Here is a 15,376-nt window from a genome sequence, read left to right as displayed (position 1 = left end):
GACCAGTATCAGTGTGGAGGCGGTTGAGGAGGATGTGGTGGTCGATGGTGTCAAAGGTCACAGTGAGGTTGAGGAGAATGAGCAGGGGAAGGAGAACCAGCATCTGCAGACATACCAAGGTCATTGGTGACCCCGACTACTTCAGTTTCTTAGAACGGAAACCAGACTGGAACTTTTCATAGAGGGAGTGAAGTTGAAGATGGTTTTGTAGTTGTGACATATAAAGAATGAAGTGTTTTATTAACAGGAAAATAAACTTGGAAAAAAAACAAAAACAAACAAACCTTCAGAGATATTGCACAGTCCACAGTACCAGGGTGATGAGGATAAGACTGATGGAGAGAATGTGTGTGAGTCCCTCTAGTGGATGTTGTGTAGTACTGTGTTGTGTTTTCTCCAGAGGTTTTTGTTCAGAGTTTTGCTTTTTCCTGTCACTGTGGGCCTCACAGCACAGTAGTACACAGCAGAGTCTGACACTGCAGCAGAGGACATCTGCGCTTGGACCTTTTCTCCATGTGCTTCCACAAACAGTCTATGGTTTGATGCATTTTGTGTTCCATAGTGAGAGATTAGAAACTCAGGTGGTTTTCCTGGATATTGTCGATACCAGTAGAACTCATCACTGAATGTTGCTGTTTTAGAGTATTTATATGTGAGAGTAACAGAGTTTCCTTCTAAAATGGACTCTTCATTCTTGACTGGACTCAGGTCTTCACAGTCGACACCTGGAAAAGACTGAGTTCTGTTAATTCAACCTGGAATAAAGTCAATCAGTGAATCCTGTTTCAAAGCTGTTTAAATGTGACTGGTACAGAACCAAACATACGTGTTGTAATGGTTAGAATCAACCCATAAACCATCCAGTAATCCAGGTCCAGCATGTTGAATAAAGGGAATGTTCCTGGTTTGTAGATTGAACTGTGCTGAATAGATCAGTTGTTGTGTCTTGTGTAGTTCAGGATCAGATCAGCTCCTCCCTCAAGTATTCACAGAGAGGTAACGACCAATCAGCAGGCTCTTCAACCAAACTCTGTTGCTTCGTTCTCTTTCATTTCTCAGATTGTGCAGAAGATGATTTCCTGTCAGTTGAGTTCATTCTTAGATGAGCACAGGATGTTGGAGGTGTTCCAGTCTGCCTTTCAACCCCTCATTGTACTGAGTAGGTATTGTTGAGGGTTCTCAATGACTTTGATTTTGTTTTTTGATTTAGTCATTTATTCCAAATGTGCAATAGCATTTAACATATATACAAACTAGCAAGAAATACATAATAATTCCAATGTCAAGAATCATAACAATCTTCAACAGAAGAACAGCACAATAATTCCATTTCCATTTACCTGAAAAGGGGCGGGAAGAAGTGCAACTGATTTAACCCCACCCCCTCTGCCTCAAATATTATTAATAATATACATGTCCCTCTTCCTTTTACATTACTCTTTTATATTTATACATCTATTCACACAGACACACACACACTCACTCATTCATCCACATACACATACTGTACATGTAAGAACTCTGAAGAACTCATAAAAACACCTGTTGCCATATTCAACTGTCCATCCTCTGCGTACATTCCATCCGTTTTCCAGGTGCTGGCGGATGTGTACTAGGGACGCAAATTATCGATTAATTCATTAATCATTAGTTGGTTGCCCTTATGGATCGATTAACAATTAATTGATAAGCGGCGATTTTCCTTAGAACCTGAATTTCTTTTTCAATATGGTCTATAAGAATAAAAGCTAAATACTGATTATGTACTTCATGATAAAAGCATGTCATATTCTTTAATGATTGATTTATTGAACCATTGGATACAGTCAGTGTTTCCTGTGGTATTCATCTGTTGATGTGGTGGTGTGTAATGGGGGGGGTTGCATGTACATGCCTTTCGCTGGTGTGGGTGGGTTGGTGCACATGCATGTGTTTCGTCGGGGGGGGGGGGGGGGGGGGGCAGGCATACACACAGGGACGCAGTACGACTGGGGGATGTGTGCATGCATCACTTTCCGTCCTACTTACAATACCATGGGGGTACGGGACGGTGCAGTCCGTGCCCCCTCAGAAGTGTAAGTGAAACTTTTCACTGACTGTAGACTAGACCAACCTCCAAGGAAAACGCTCCGATACCAACCCTGCATTTGTGCGTGTATTTAGGCGGGGGTGCACCGCTCCCACAAACAGACGGGTCGGTCTGTGTTTGGCTCCACCATGTCCATAAAGACATTCTAACTCATCAACACCATGATCCCGTTTGATTACCAGCTATCCCAGCCGCAGTGTCGTGGCACGGACAAACCAACAGCCTTCGGACTGGTGTGGACGGGCGGAAAAGGGCAATTAACGGACAATTAATAATTTAATCGAGCAAATTTTGTCGACAATCGTTAGTCGATTAATTGTTTACAACCCTAATGCGTACCCAGACAGAGAATACCAGCAGGAACCATGAAGGTAGAGGATCTGTTCAAAGAGCCACTGTGTGAGTTAGAGATGAACTACTGACACATTTAGGACAACTACCCTCAGCAATATCAACATTAGTATCACATTAGTGTTGCCTCTGTCATCTACATGTTTATTTCTGACTTTCTTCTTCTTCATAAAACTTTGCTCTTTTTCGTGGTATTTGTCGAGTACAGTTAATTCAGAGCAGCGCCCTCTGGTGGATTAATTGACAAACGCTTATTCCAACACATTAAACGTCAGTAGCAGTACTTTGTTCCAGTCAGACTAATGACAACGACAATAAAGCACATTTACAAAAGGAACTAACAACTAGAATGGGATTATTAAGGACTAGTATCGGTACTCCGTATCGACAAGTAATCAAATATAAGTACTTGTCCTTGTACTGGATCTGGAAAACAGTGGTATGGGTGCATCCCTACCTGTAACTACTTAGCACTGATTAATTGGAACACAAAATCGGTTTGTTGAACTTGTTAGGCCTTGAACTCCATAGACAGGTGCATCCAATCATGAGAAAAGGTATTTAAGGAAACCAGTGGTAAGTAGTTCTTGTCTTTGACTCTGCTCTGAAGAGTTGCAACATGGGAGCATCAAAACAACTGTCAAATGACCTGAAAACAGAGTGTCCAACATTATGGTTTAGGGGAAGGCTACAAAAACTATCAGAGATTTCAGCTGTCAGTTTGGACTGTGAGGAAATGGACGACCACAGGAACAGTTCTAGTTCAGGCCAGAAGAAACAGGCCAAGAAAAATATCAGAGAGGTGAAGCATGATGACAACGGTCAAAGACAACCCACAGACCACCTCCAAAGACCTCCAACATCATCCTGCTGCACATGGGGTCACTGTGCATCCTTCAACAACTCAGAGCACTTTACACCAGGAGGAGCTGTACAGGACAGTGATGCAGAAGAAGCCTTTTGTGCACACGCCACAAACAGAGGCACTGGAGGTATGCAGAAGCACATTTGGACAAACTGGCTTCATTTTAGAATAGGGTGCTGTGGACTGATAGAACAAATGTTAGAGTTATTTGGTCAGAACAAGGGACGATATGCATGATGGTGAAAGAACACAGCATTCCAAGAAAAACACTTGGTACCCACAGTAGAATGTGGTGGAGGTTCCATCAGGCTGAGGGGCTGAGGGGACAGTACCAGGACTGGGAACCCTGTTAAAGTTGAGGGTCACATGGATTCCACTCAATATCAGCAGATTCTTGAGAATAATGTTGAAGAATCAGTCACAAAGTTGAAGTTATGCTGGGGCAAGATATTTAAACAAGACAAAGACCCAAAACACCACCACTCCAAATCTACTCAGACATTCATGCAGAGGAACAGGTAGAATGTTCTGGAACGGATCATCCCAGTCCCCAGAACTGAATATCACTGAAAGTCTGTGGGATGATTTGAAGTGGGCTGTCCACGCTGGGCAAGCACCAAATAAAACTGAACTGGAGATGTTTTGTAGGAGGAAATGTCCAGAGTACCTTCATCCATAATCCACACATTCATTAGAGGCTGTAGGCAGCACCTAGAGGATTTTATTTTTGCAAAAGGAGGCCCAACTACATATTGATGTGATTTTTCTGTTGGGGTGCCCAAATTTATGCACCTGTCTAATTTTGTTTTGATGCATTTTGCAGATTTCCTTTTCATCTAGTAAACCTGATGAGTTATTTGATAGATACAAACGAAAAAATAGAAATATTCAGGGGTGTCCAAACTTTTTCACACCACTGAGACATTTGCATCTAACAGTGTGTGAGTCCCTCTAGTGGATGTTGTGTAATACTGTGTTGTCTTTGCTCCAGAGGTTTTCGTTCATAGTTTTGCTGTTTCCTGTCACTGTGGGCCTCACAGCACAGTAGTACACAGCAGAGTCTGACACTGCAGCAGAGGAGATCTGCACTTGGACCTTTTCTCCATGTGCTTCCACAAACAGTCTGTGGTTTGATGCATTTTGTGTTCCACGGTGAAAGATTAGAAACTCAGGTGGTTTTCCTGGATATTGTCGATACCAGTAGAACTCATCACTGAATATTGCTCTTTTATAGTATTTATATGTGAGAGTAACAGAGTTTCCTTCTAAACTGGACTCTTCATTCTTGACTGGACTCAGTTCTTCACAGTCGACACCTGAAAAATACAGAGTTCTTTTAATTCAACCTGGAATAAAGTCAATCAGTGAATCCTGTTTCAAAGCTGTTTAAATGTGACTGGTACAGAACCAAACATACGTGTTGTAATGGTTAGAATCAACCCATAAACCATCCAGTAATCCAGGTCCAGCATGTTGAATAAAGGGAATGTTCCTGGTTTGTAGATTGAACTGTGTTGAATAGATCAGTTTTTGTGTCTTGTGTAGTTCAGGATCAGATCAGCTCCTCCTCCTCCTCCTCCTCTTCAGTGTCTCCTCTGTTTTTGGTCCAGTTTTTTGTTCCTCCTATGTATGGATGGCTTTGGTTCAGATCTCCACATCTGTCCATCCTTCTGCTCTGAGCTCTTAGACCATGAGTTTGTCCAGTCCAGATCAGATGATGCTCTGACCTCCTTTACCGTTCCAAATCAAAGGCAAACCCAGCTGATTGGACCTGTGGAAATACTGGAGTGGAAGTGGAACAGAAAGTGACTTCAACATGAAACTGAATGTAGGGACTCCATTAATTGATCAACATGATCCTTTGTCCACAAAGGTCAGTGAAGGGGTGTCCATCTGTCCATGTCCAGGTGGATTTATTCCACTAATGCTGTCATATTGACCTTCATGATGTCTGACAGATGACGACAGAATAGGACTCAACACACCTGATAACCTGAAGTCACCATCTACAGTTCCTGAATGAAATCAAGGTTTGGGACAGTATGTTGTGAGGAGAGGAACCTCATATTTAGACCCATTGATGATGGAACCTGAAAACCCATCAAATGAGTTGCTAATCAGTGACAGAGCTGGGATGGAAATGTGTGGATCACTACCAAAGAACAAGATGTCATCTGCATAAAGCATCACTTTCTGTGACATGGGCCCAACGCGTATGCCACGGAAGTTGGGATCTCAGAGGATGGTGGCAGCTACTGGTTCCCCAGCCAAACAGAGGTGGGGGTGGGGTCTCCCTGGTCACAGCTGTACACAAGCTACAGTAGGAGGAGATGAGTGCATTAGTAGCTTCTCCACAAATGTGTCCATGTGTGACTTGGTCATGGGAAGGTTGATGAGATGAGTTGGAGGTTGTGGCACTTCTCTGGGACAGGTGGAAGCACACAGAGTTTGAAAAACACCAACTCCTCAACAGAGGAAACCCAAAGCTACTGTAGAATAAGGCTGGCATCTGTGTGTTTAGTGTCATCAGCTGGTTTGGCACTGATGTGTGTTTGAGGAGAGTGTGACTCCTCCCACAGTGTTTGATTGGCAGCTGTAGCCACAGTGACTGTGATCAAACAGGAATGAGCAGAATCCATCTGATATGAAGCTGTGGGTTCAATCCCACTTCCCTCCTCTGTGCAGAGTAGTCAGATCTGTGTGTTCAGGTTTTTGTACAGCCTCTTCTCCACTTTGGATCACTGTGTTTCTAGAGCACAGTAGTACAGAGCTGTGTCTGCCAGGGTTAGGTCTTTGATGGTCAGCTGTGTGGTCTGGTCTGGTGTTTCAGATGTGGCCACCAGGGCCATCAGGGATATACTGAGATGGGGAATTCTGTGCTTTTTTCCAGGAGATGAACTGAGGAGGCTGAAGGTCAGAATGCTGCCTGTACCAGTGAAGGTAAATGTTGGAGGCAGAGTTCTCAGTGTCGCAGGTCAATGTAACAGATTTTCCTTCTGTTTCACTGACTTCAACTTCCCGTGGTCGGATACTGTTCACAGATATTGAACCTAAAAGGAGGAGATGAAGAACATTTGAAAGTGAAATAATTTTGACAAATTTCAGCTTTCCAATACTGTCTAAAACCATGTCCAGATGTTGTGTTACCAAAGCCCAGAGCAGTGAGAAGAATCCACAGCCAATGTTCCATCTGTACGACAAGGTTGAAATCAACAGGACAAAGTGGCTGATGTTCAACATTCAGTGTGAGAACTGTTCTCTGCACAGCAGCAGTTATTATTGACTGAATGGTTGAACACAGTGCACAAGTCACGCAGCACCGACCTGATGATGTCGCCCTCTAGTGGATGTTGTGTAGTACTGTGTTGTCTTTACTCCAGAGGTTTTTGTTCAGAGTTTTGCTGTTTCCTGTCACTGTGGGCCTCACAGCACAGTAGTACACAGCAGAGTCTGACACTGCAGCAGAGGAGATTTTCACTTGGACCTTTTCTCCATGTGCTTCCACAAACATTCTATGGTTTGATGCATTTTGTGTTCCAAGGTGAAGGATTAAAAACTCAGGTGGTTTTCCTGGATATTGTTGATACCAGTAGAACTCATCACTGACTGTCACTGTTTTAGAGTATTTATATGTGAGAGTAACAGAGTTTCCTTCTAAACTGGACTCTTCATTCTTGACTGGACTCAGTTCTTCACAGTCGACACCTGGAAAAGACAGAGTTCTGTTAATTCAACCTGGAATAAAGTCAATCAGTGAATCCTGTTTCAAAGCTGTTTAAATGTGACTGGTACAGAACCAAACATACGTGTTGTAATGGTTAGAATCAACCCATAAACCATCCAGTAATCCAGGTCCAGCATGTTGAATCAAGGGAATGTTCCTGGTTTGTAGATTGAACTGTGTTGAATAGATCAGTTGTTGTGTCTTGTGGAGTTCAGGATCAGATCAGCTCCTCCCTCAATTATTCACCAGGAGGCAACGACCAATCAACAGGCTCTTCAACCAAACTCTGTTGCTTTGTTCTCTTTCATTTCTCAGATTCTTTTGAAAATGATTTCCTGTCAGTTGAGTTCATTCTTAGATGAGTACAGGATGTTGGAGGTGTTCCAGTCTGCCTTTCACACCTTCATTCTTCTGAGTTGACATTGTTGAGGGTTCTCAATGACTTTGTTTTCTCCTCAGACTGTGGTCACTCTGTGGTTCTGGTTCTGTTGGACCTGAAAGCTGCCTTAGATAAAGAGGACCATCAGGTTCTCCAGTCTCTTTTGAAGCACTGGGTGGGCATTCAGGGTGTGTTTTTAGACTGGTTCAGATCCTCTTGAACAGACAGAAGTTTTTGCGTCCATGTTGGACCTGTTGAGTCTGATGCTGCTCCTCTCACATGTGGAGCACGGTTATGATTGTTAACGATAACGAATGAAATGACAAAAACTAAAATTGAAAAAACATTTTCGTTAACTGAAATAAATAAAAACTTTAATGAAAAAAATGACAAATAATAAAAACTGGCAAACCTGCTTTAAAAACTAATTAAAACTAACTGAATTTGAGAAAACAATTCCAAACTAAATAAAACAAAAAGGAAAATGAAAAATCCAAAACTATTATAACCTTGATGTGGAGTGCCTCAAGGCTCCATCCTTTACCCTCTTCTCTTCTCTTCTCTTCTCTTCTCTTCTCTTCTCTTCTCTTCTCTTCTCTTCTCTTCTCTTCTCTCCTCTCCTCTCCTCTCCTCTCCTCTCCTCTCCTCTCCTCTCCTCTCCTCTCCTCTCCTCTCTTCTCTTCTCTTCTCTTCTCCTCTCTTCTCCCTTTACTTCTTCTAGGATCAGTTCTCCATAAACACGGCATTTGGTTCCACCTTTATGTTAATGATAGTCAAATCTGTTTGGCACTAAGACAGGAAAATGCATCCTCAGTGAAACAGCTATTGCAGTGAATTCCAGAAATGAAGGCATGGATGTCACTGAATGTCTTCCACCTGAATGATAAAAAGACTGAGGTCATGTGGGCAATCAAAGTCTATGTGGACAGGAAAGGTGAAGGTGGTACTTTGGTCAGACTGTGTTCTGTTGTGGAGAACAGACTCACTGGGTGGATTCTTCTAAACTGGGACAGCATTTGTTGTGTTTTCCTCTGAAGGTGAACAGTGTGTGAGTCCCTCTAGTGGATGTTGTGTAGTACTGTGTTGTCTTTGCTCCAGAGGTTTTTTGTTCAGAGTTTTGCTGTTTCCTGTCACTGTGGGCTGCAGAGCACAGTAGTACACAGCAGAGTCTGACACATGAAGCTTCTGGATCTTCAGAGGAAATGAGGTCTGGTTGATTTCGGAGTCAAATCTTTCATCCTGGAACTCGGGAGCTTTATATGTTTCTGATCCTGATCTAAGTCTATGTAACATGTATCTGGGATAATCATTCACTTCCTGTTTGTACCAGTACAGATATGCATTAGTGTCACTGGTCTCAAATGTACATTGTAGAGTCAGTGTGAGTCCTTGAACAGCAGTGACATCTCCTGTTGGCTGGGTCACTTTGTCTTCTCCTTTACACTCTGGGGAAGAACAGAACATGCAGAGGAAGAGATGAATCAATACAGATGATTGATTCCAGTTGAACAGTCAGTAGGTTTCTAGAGTTACCTATCCAGAGAGTCAGAATCAGGATGTTTCTCAGCCAGTGTTTCATGTCTGCAGTGAGAGGGGAGGAGACAGACCAAGAACATTCACATCTTCTCAATTCTCTGTTTGTTTCTCCTCAAGTTTTCACAGTGACTCCTCCCCTCAGGTATTTTCCCCTCCCACTAGAGTCATTATTGGATGAGTCTGGTAAACTGACGTTATTGTCAGGGTCTCGGTTGACATTCTGTCTTTGTTCATGTGGTTGTAGGTCACATCCCAACAGCAGTGACTCAGTGTTCAACACTATTGTAGGAAGTCAGAAGGTCCTGGTTCAGGGTCCAAGTGGACCAGGGCCTTTCTCTGTGCAGTTTTCCTGTTTTCCTCTGGTTGACACTGGTTTCCTCTGTTGTCATATTCATGGTTATTTGTCCTTTCAATGGTCTGGACCAAGGTACTGTTTGTGTCTGGAGATGGTCAGTAGCTCAGCACCACTAATGGAGTAGGATGGTTCAATGAGGACAATAATAATAATAATAATAATAATAATAATAATAATAATAATAATGGATGGAGGAGGAAGATCTGAGGGTACGAGAGGGAGGGGCAACATGAAGGAGATCAGACAGATATGGAGGGGCAAGGTTATGGAGGGGCGAGGTTATGGAGGGGCGAGGTAATGGATGGCCTTGAATGTCAATAGAAGTATTTTAAATTCAATCTGGAACTTAACTGGGAGCCAGTGGAGCTGTTGGAGGACAGGAGTGATGTGGTGAGAGGAGGGGGTCCTGGTGAGTGGAGGGGGGATGGTGATGATGCGAGCAGCAGAGTTCTGAACTAATTGAAGTTTATGGAGGGATTTGTGTGTGAGACCAGAGAAAGTTACAATAATCCAGATGAGAGGTGACAAGACTGTGAACGAGGATAGCAGTGGTATGGGGGGGTGAGGGAGGGGTGAAGGTGATTAATGTCACATTGGTGGAAGGATGCAGACCGAGTGATGTTTCTGCTGTGGGACTGAAAAGATAGAGTACTGTCAAAGATGACACCCAGACTCTGAACCTGTGGGAAGGGGAGACAGTGGAGTATTCAGTGGTGAGGGAAAAACTGTCGGTTTTGGATAAAATTGATTTTGAGCCAATGAGGAGAACCTCAGTTTTGTCACTGTTTAGTTTGAGGAAATAGGAAGTGAACCAGGATTTTGTGTCTACCAAGCAGTCAGTGAGGGAGGAGGGTGGAGGTGGGTTTGCTGGTGAGGCAGAGCTGGGTGTCATCTGCATAACAGTGAAAGTTGATATTGTATTTCTGAAATATGTTGCCGAGGGGAAGGAGGTAGATAATAAAGAGGAGGGGCCCCAGTACAGACAACTGGGACACACCTGAAGTGACGGGGAAATGGTGGGATGTGAAGGATTTGATCTGAATAAACTGAGTTTGGCCAGAGAGGTATGATTGAAACCAGTCTAATGGAGTGTGGGTGATGCCAATGGAAGATAATCTATTGAGAGGGGTGTTCTGACAGATGGTATCAAAGGCCGCACTCAGGTCTAGGAGGATGAGGATGGTGAGTAAACCAGAATCTGCCGCCATGAGGAGGTCATTGGTGATTTTTAGGAGTGCTGTTCCTGTGCTGTGGAGGGGGCAATCAAAGTCTACGTGGACAGGAAAGGTGAAGGAGGTACTTTGGTCAGACTGTGTTCTGTTTTGGAGAACAGACTCACTGGGTGGATTCTTCTAAACTGGGACAGCATTTGTTGTGTTTTCCTCTGAAGGTGAACAGTGTGTGAGTCCCTCTGGTGGATGTTGTGTAGTACTGTGTTGTCTTTGCTCCAGAGGTTTTTGTTCAGAGTTTTGCTGTTTCCTGTCACTGTGGGCCTCACAGCACAGTAGTACACAGCAGAGTCTGACACTGCAGCAGAGGAGATCTGCACTTGGACCTTTTCTCCATGTGCTTCCACAAGCAGTCTATGGTTTGATGCATTTTGTGTTCCAAGGTGAGAGATTAGAAACTCAGGTGGTTTTCCTGGATATTGTTGATACCAGAAGAAATAATCACCCGACATCATTTTAGAGTATTTATATGAGAGAGTAACAGAGTTTCCTTCTAAACTGGACTCTTCATTCTTGACTGGACTCAGTTCTTCACAGTCGACACCTGAAGGAACAAATAAATGTGTTAGACTGAGTTTCATCCCAAACAAACATTATCAAGTGAAAGATTGGAATTCAACTGAATCCTGTTGTTTTTTTACCTGTGAGAACAACCAGTAGATGAAGATAAACCATCCAGTAATCCAGGTCCAGCATGTTGAATAAAGGGAATGTTCCTGGTTTGTAGATTGAACTGTGCTGAATAGATCAGTTGTTCAGGTAGTAGTAGTTCAGGATCAGATCAGCTCCTCCCTCAATTATTCATCAAGAGACAATGACCAATCAACAGGCTCTTCAACCAAACTATGTTGCTATGTTCTCTTTCATTTCTCAGATTCTGTAGAAAATGATTTCCTGTCAGTTGACTTCATTCTTAGGTGAGTACAGGATTTTGGAGGTGTTCCAGTCTGCCTTTCAGACCTTCATTCTACTGAGTTGATATTGTTGAGGTTCTCAGTGACTTTGTTTTCTCCTCAGACTGTGGTCACTGTGTGGTTCTGGTTCTGTTGGACCTGACAGCTGCCTTGGATCCAGTGGACCATCAGGTTCTCCGGTCTCACCTGGAGAACTGGTGGGCATTCAGGGTGTGTATTTAGAGTGGTTCAGATCCTCTTGAACAGACAGAAGTTTTTGTGTCCATGTTGGACCTGTTGAGTCTGATGCTTCTCCTCTCACATGTGGAGTGCCTCAAGGCTCCATCCTCGGCCCTCTTCTCTTCTCCCTTTACTTCTTCTAGGATCAGTTCTCCATAAAAATCGCATTTGGTTCCACCTTTATGCTAACAATAGTCAAATTTGTGTAGGACTAAGACAGGAAAATGTGTCCTCAGTGAAACAGCTACTGCAGTGAATTCCAGAAATGAAGGCATGGATGTCACTGAATGTCTTCCACCTGAATGATAAACAGACTGAGGTCCAGTGATTTGGACCTGCTGATGCCTCCAGAGTCCATGTTGATCTGGATCCTTTACGTCAATATTTGAAACAGACAGTAACAAACCTGGGTATAAGGCTGGACACTGATCTGAAACTTGATGCACAGATTCAATCGGTGCTGAAGTCCATGTGTTTTCAACTGAGACAACTGGACAAAGTTCAACCGTTTCTTTGTCAGTTTCATTTGGAGGTTTGAATCCCTGCTTTTATCCCGTCTGCTTTAGACTGTAATGGCCTTTATTTTGGCTTGGTCCAGATGTCACTGGTTCATCTACAGGAAACACTGCTGATCCACCTTCAACTGGAGCCAAAAACCAGACCATATCAGCCCAGTTTGAGAATCAGTTCATTGGCTCGTGGTTGGTTGTGTCATTGCTGTTCAAATGTGTTCCTTCCTTTTTTCAGTGTCTTCATGGCCTTGGCCCATAGTATCTGTGGGACCTGCTCCAGTCGGACACATCAGTCATTGTTGTTCATCCCAAAGACAAACAGGAAACTGAAGGTGACCGAGCTTTTTCAGTGGTTTCTTCCAAACTGTGGAATGAACCACCTTTGCACATCGGGTAGGACCATTCACTGACTGTTTTTAAATCTGCTCCTTAACCCTTTCATGCATAGTGGTCACTACAGTGGACAGCTATTCTACAGCTGTCCTCTTGTATATTCATGGGTTTTGTTGTTTTGGTTCATATCAGCCAACAGAGTGGACGCTTGGACGGCTCATCCCATAAACTGCAATTCATCTCATTACTGTAACTTTGCTGTTCTTGATAAACCTGATCTGCAGTAACATGTTTTAGTGTGAATCAATTGTTATTTGTTAGACTTTTTTTTTTTTTTTTTTGCATATTACCTCCATTAAGTGAGTCGCAACTAGCAGTAGAATATGTTAAAATGTAGGAAAACATCAGATTAGTAGGATTAAAATCTTTTCATTTGTTTTTATCTCATTTTCTGATACTGGGTTTTAAACATGTTTCTGTACTTCAAAAATTAAACGCATGGACATTTTTGTAACTTCATTAAAAAAAACTCAATTGCTTTTTTTTCATGCCTAAGAGGGGATAAAAACAAGAAGAAAGAAGAAAATCTTGACTATGGTTGGAATAATTCGTGCATGAAAGGGTTAAACAGACTTTGGCTTTGAACTCTGTTTGACAGCTTGGCCTTAATTGGTTTAATGTTTAATGACTTGAATTGTTTATTCATTCTGTGGTGTGTTTTATTTGTTATTGAGTCGGTGTACAGCTCTTTGGTCAACTATGTTGTTTTGAAAGTGTTTTATGAATAAAGTTGAGTTGAATATATGATTCATTTTCATGTAAATTATTAATATACATGGACAACAGTGGATCTACAATGGAACCCTGAGGCACACCTTTACAACCGGAAAGTAAAGAATAGGACGAGCAAACATTAGGGACGTTGAACAGATTACAGAAATCAGTCTGAGGCTCTGTTAGGAAGTCCACAGAAAAGTGAAGGAAATAAGGATCCTGATGAAGCAGACCTGGAGATCTTCCAGGGTCTACAGTAATACAGGAATAGGAGTAAAATGCATTCAAAGACAATTTGATGGACACAAAGTCAACTGCAGAAAAAAGAGAAAACATGGACTGGATTCAGGACTAATTCTTCTGCACTGGATCATAACATTTGCATCTAACAGTGTGTGAGTCCCTCTAGTGGATGTTGTGTAGTTCTGTGTGGTCTTTGCTTCAGAGGTTTTTGTTCAGAGTTTTGCTGTTTCCTGTCACTGTGGGCTGCAGAGCACAGTAGTACACAGCAGAGTCTGAAACATGAAGCTTCTGGATCTTCAGAGGAGCTGATCTTGATGTTTGGTCCAGTGTGGATGTGAATCTTTCCTTGAACGTCTCTGCTGTGGTTCCTTGGTCCAGTGTGAGTCGGTTCAGGATGAATGTGGGTCGACTGTTTCCTTCCTGTTTGTACCAGTACAGATAATTACTGGGATAACTGCTGTTGTATCGACAGCCCAGAGTTACTGCCTCTCCTTCAGCAGCCGTCACATCTCCTTGTGGTTGCATCACGTTGTCTTTTTGGCCTCTGCATTCTGTAAAACAGCCACAAACAGTGTCAGTGTTCTGTTGGAGAATCCAGCCAGTGTGTGACTGATATCAGCCAAACACAGTGGATTCATACCAAGGCACAGAGCAGCCAACAACACCCAGAGAAACAGAGCTGTCATATGGGCAGTGCAGAGGAACTGTGAGCTCCAACCAGTCCAAAGAAGGCACTGATCTGTGTTTAGTCTGCATCAACACTCAGGTGGTGGATTAGAAGGTGGAGTCTGATCACTGGGACTCATTCACTCCTCCCAGTGTTTCCTCCTCCTGACACATTGACCTGTTCATCAGCCGCTCTCAGGTCAAATCTGATCAAACCAACACTGACACTGTGTCACCTTCTAAATGTCCAGGACACAGTCCCAGTCCAACTAGATTTCCAGGCCAAATGTTCCAGTCAGCTCAGGTTTGTACCTGTAAATGTGTTGACAATGTGTCCAGTCCTTGAGTGAATTCTTGGATTGGAACCTGGGCTCTTTTTGAGACCCAGGAATTCTATTGGAGGCAGTGAAGGACTTTGAGAAGGTCCACTACTCCTGATGTTTCCTCTACAAGCAAACAACATGTGGTCAAATGGTCAAAACTAGAAGACGCTTCTGTAGATGCTTTGCTGCAGGAAAACTTCAGTGACAGTGTTTATGTTGAGAAGGTTCAAAGACATTGAGTCCATTGTGTCATGTCTTCAGGATGTCTTCTACACTAAACCACACAGACGTACTATTTCCATTCTTCCAGGCCCAGACATGTGTTGGCCCTGAGACTTCAGACTGATGGACATTAGGAAGGTATTTTGTGTAATGGTCCAGACTAACGGGGTCTGACAAGGACAGGTTGGGGGACAGACCAAGGACAGTTGTGTATATGAACCTGAACCAGTGACTGTTGCGGTGGGTCAGTAGTGTTGTCCAATCCACAGTTGAATATGGAGTGCAGGGGTGTGTTGTGATGATGCATTTGTTCCAAAGCGAATGGCAGAGTGGTAGAGGACATGGAGCCCTTTCATGTTGATCTGTCAATAACAGGACCATAATCCAACATGGGTGGGACGGTCATTTGAACCAGTATTTGTCTGTCCGAGGAAGTGAAAGAGGAGCACATTCTATAGAGGAAACTGATGTTGGATTGAACCTTGGACTGCAGTCGCTCACTGTGGAGTCAAAAGGACAGAGTGATGTGGAGACAGATTCACAGACATTTGGACTCAGTGACCTGGTCTAGAGGGGTCCCATCCAGACTGGACTCACTGGGGGTCTGTGAAGGTACGTGGGCCTTCTTACCAAACCACATGA

The 15,376-nt window shown here is 43.2% G+C and overlaps 1 protein-coding gene and 3 gene segments (V, D, J or C); 1 reads left to right on the top strand and 3 right to left on the bottom strand.

Annotated features, from left to right (window-relative positions):
• LOC115437229 (dual specificity protein phosphatase 18) overlaps nucleotides 1-15,376 on the top strand; it is a 165,060-nt gene that overhangs the window by 92,581 nt on the left and 57,103 nt on the right. The gene's annotated exons all lie outside the window — the stretch shown is intronic.
• On the bottom strand, nucleotides 6,511-7,197 carry LOC115437245 (T cell receptor alpha variable 4-like). The segment is given in 2 exon segments: nucleotides 6,511-7,010; nucleotides 7,112-7,197. Coding segments are annotated over 2 exon segments (420 nt in total).
• LOC115437257 (T cell receptor alpha variable 38-1-like) lies at nucleotides 8,540-9,022 on the bottom strand (the record flags this gene model as incomplete). The annotated part of the segment is given in 2 exon segments: nucleotides 8,540-8,853; nucleotides 8,942-9,022. Coding segments are annotated over 2 exon segments (360 nt in total), but the record flags the coding sequence as incomplete, so codon positions are not given.
• On the bottom strand, nucleotides 13,749-14,239 carry LOC115437249 (T cell receptor alpha variable 38-1-like; the record flags this gene model as incomplete). The annotated part of the segment is given in 2 exon segments: nucleotides 13,749-14,074; nucleotides 14,164-14,239. Coding segments are annotated over 2 exon segments (372 nt in total), but the record flags the coding sequence as incomplete, so codon positions are not given.

Source organism: Sphaeramia orbicularis, chromosome 17 (assembly GCF_902148855.1).
Source record: "Sphaeramia orbicularis chromosome 17, fSphaOr1.1, whole genome shotgun sequence".
Classification (NCBI taxonomy): Eukaryota; Metazoa; Chordata; class Actinopteri; order Kurtiformes; family Apogonidae; genus Sphaeramia; species Sphaeramia orbicularis.
The sequence above is the reverse complement of the archived record's forward strand: the minus strand, read 5'-3'. Positions and strand labels throughout refer to the sequence as shown.